The sequence below is a fragment of the Brachyistius frenatus genome, unplaced genomic scaffold (genome assembly GCF_029030835.1).
Source record: "Brachyistius frenatus isolate BFR_SWC_R1_liver_20210118 unplaced genomic scaffold, ASM2903083v1 Contig_481, whole genome shotgun sequence".
NCBI classification, from domain to species: Eukaryota; Metazoa; Chordata; class Actinopteri; family Embiotocidae; genus Brachyistius; species Brachyistius frenatus.
Window position 1 is genome coordinate 3,275 of NW_027211080.1, and position 2,753 is coordinate 6,027.

The 2,753-nt window shown below is 37.7% G+C and overlaps 1 protein-coding gene across 1 annotated transcript; it reads right to left on the reverse strand.

Moving 5' to 3' along the window:
* Positions 1-704: 704 nt before the first annotated feature.
* On the reverse strand, positions 705-2,465 carry LOC138614322 (antimicrobial peptide NK-lysin). Its single transcript, XM_069687692.1, is given in 5 exon segments — positions 705-1,055; positions 1,481-1,635; positions 1,726-1,803; positions 2,234-2,310; positions 2,400-2,465. Coding segments are annotated over 5 exon segments (444 nt in total). The 5' UTR covers positions 2,449-2,465; the 3' UTR covers positions 705-970.
* Positions 2,466-2,753: the final 288 nt, after the last annotated feature.

Consider the following 2,753-nt stretch of genomic DNA (forward strand, 5'->3'; position numbering starts at 1 on the left):
TTTAATTAAACACAGCTGGACTCCAATGAAGGAGTAGAACCATCTCAAGGAGGATCAGAAGAAATGGACAGCATGTGAGTTAAATATGAGTGTCACAGCAAAGGGTCTGAATACTTATGACCATGTGATATTTCAGTTTTTCTTTTTTAATAAATTTGCACAAATTTCTACATTTCTGTTTTTTTCTGTCAAGATGGGGTGCTGAGTGTACATTAATGAGAAATAAAATGAAGTTTTTTGATTTTAGCAAATGGCTGCAATGAAACAAAGAGTGAAAAATTTAAAGGGGTCTGAATACTTTCCGTACCCACTGCAAATTTATTGCCAAAGTAAACATTCAACCAGAACCTCCCCTGACTAATAATGTTCAGAAAGCAATGTGCCACAGCTTTGAAATACAATTCTGATTTCGACTTCAACATTTGAATTATGGTCGTAGTTTAGCAGAGTTCTAATGAAATGGAAATGGTCCTTTTGATTATGGTTTTCGTCACGGCAGGATTTGCACTGGAAATCTGTCAAAGTGAACCAACTGATCTGTATCCCAAATGTTTATGCCTGTTTTCCCTGCAACATAAGTTTGTCATGCAACATAAGGAAATTGAGTTAATCCTTCTATTTTAGTGCTGCCAGTCCTGGTCTGCCATGTTACATTCACACCTCTTACACACGTATATACACATAAAATGACATCCGAACCAGACTTTGCTCTGTAAGCTTTATTTAATGCAACATAGACATGGAATCCAGCTCGCTTTTTATAGGTATAATATGTACCAAGATACATACATGGAAATTAGGCATTGCAGGAATTGCAAAGTTCAAGATAAGTAAATAAATGCAGTGACAACAGAAAGCTGAAAGAGATCATTGATTACACTTCTACTCGCAGAGGGGGTTCCTCATCGGTCTAGCATCAGCATGTCTTTTAAGATTTTTTTGCTCTGACAAATTAAATGCATTTTAATCTTTATCCATGCATAAACTTTCCAGACAATTCAATTTTAACATATGACTCTTCATCCCTTGGATAAATGTCCAACAACTCCTCTTACCTAAAGAAAGCAAATCAGACAAATGGGGAAAAATAAGTCAAATGTCAAATGTGATGGACAACCAGTGGTGGAAATCAACATTATCATTTTTCTTCATAAAAACTGCTCCCTAGAAGTGTTACAGTATCATAGCATCATATTGATTTTAATGAGGTATTCATGTGTGAGTGTATGTTAATGCTGTTGGTCCAGGCACAGCTAATACTTGGAATCTTTGATCTGAAACATCATATGTTATAAATAGGTCAAATGTTTTGCAAGTTAATCAGAAATTTGTAGTTATCAAGTAAAGGTAGTGGAGTGAAAATTATAACATTCCCCTCTGAAATACAGAAATATTCAATTAAAGTACAAGTTGGAAAATGATTTAACATTGAAGAGTTGTAGATACACAATTTTAGGTGACTAATATAAAGGTAACTCACTGGCAGGCTTTTATGTTGACACAGATCTTCTTCACATCATTGGTGGTCATGAGTTCCTCGATTAATTTTTCGAGTTGCGGCTTCACGTACGCGTTGCAGGCAGCTTTCAAAAGTCCCATTCCTTTGCAGATGGACTCCAGCGTTGATTTCAGGCTCTGTAGGAGTAAAAATTACATTATGGCTCCTTCCAAGATGTTCCCACTAGATCATCTGGTTCACTGCCGCCAGTCTTTTAAACATGTTACCTCTGCCGTGGCGTTTGGTCCGACCAGCTTCTTCACCTTTTTTAAAGTCTGCTGACACGCGAAGCATGGCTTTTTAGGCTGCAAATAAAAGTGACAGAAATTACTTTTAATTTTGAGCAAAGGGAAAAGTCCTGAAAAAAATATTTTATATGGAGGAAAAAGACTTGAAAACTAATGATCTATAACACACTGTTATATACTGGTTAGGAAACCACTGCTTTAGGTGGGCAAAAAATGAAAAGCTTTTGTCCTAATTTAAACTCTGGGTTGTAAAAAGACAGTTTTGCATTGCTGTAGGGATCTTTTTAAGATAAAGGATCAAAAATACTTCTTGCAGCACAGATCATAAGCCTCACGTTTTGTTTGGTCAGTCTGGCTTAGAAACAAAGTCAAGCTTAAAGTGTTGACTTTTCACCAAGTCTGCAAAGTGTGTCACTTTCTTGATCAATAGTTGTGTCATCTGATAGTTAAAGATGAACATCGGACAATTCAGGTGTAACTTGCGTGCCTGCCCAAATCTTTCCATGTCCACGTGCTCCTCTTCATCAGAGCCGATCTCCAAGCATCTCCCACGGACTGTCCACACTGTGAAGAGACAAAACAGAAGTGTTTAAGGAGACTACACACCATAAAGACCAGGATATATAACATATAAAAGACTACTGGAGACACACCTGAACACATTGCCAAAAGGCACAGAAGGAGTGCTGCAGATGAAGCCATTACTTGTAGTGAGCGCTGATGTCAGACAGGTGGTGTGTCTGTGGCTGTAACATGTCTTATATCTTATACTTGTTTGGGGGGAAGAGGGGGCGTGGTGATGGTTTTTGTGGTGGGGGTTAAATACCAGTCAGTGTACTCACTCCTTCATATGAAAGGAAATGGTGGGTTGAAGCTATAATAAGTACACATATACATCAAATGTGAACAAAAATAGCTGCGAAATTGGCAGAAAGGTCACAAGAATGAAGTAATTAGAATTTAGGGGTCAAAGGTCACTGCAACCTCACAAAAATATGTCTGTGGCC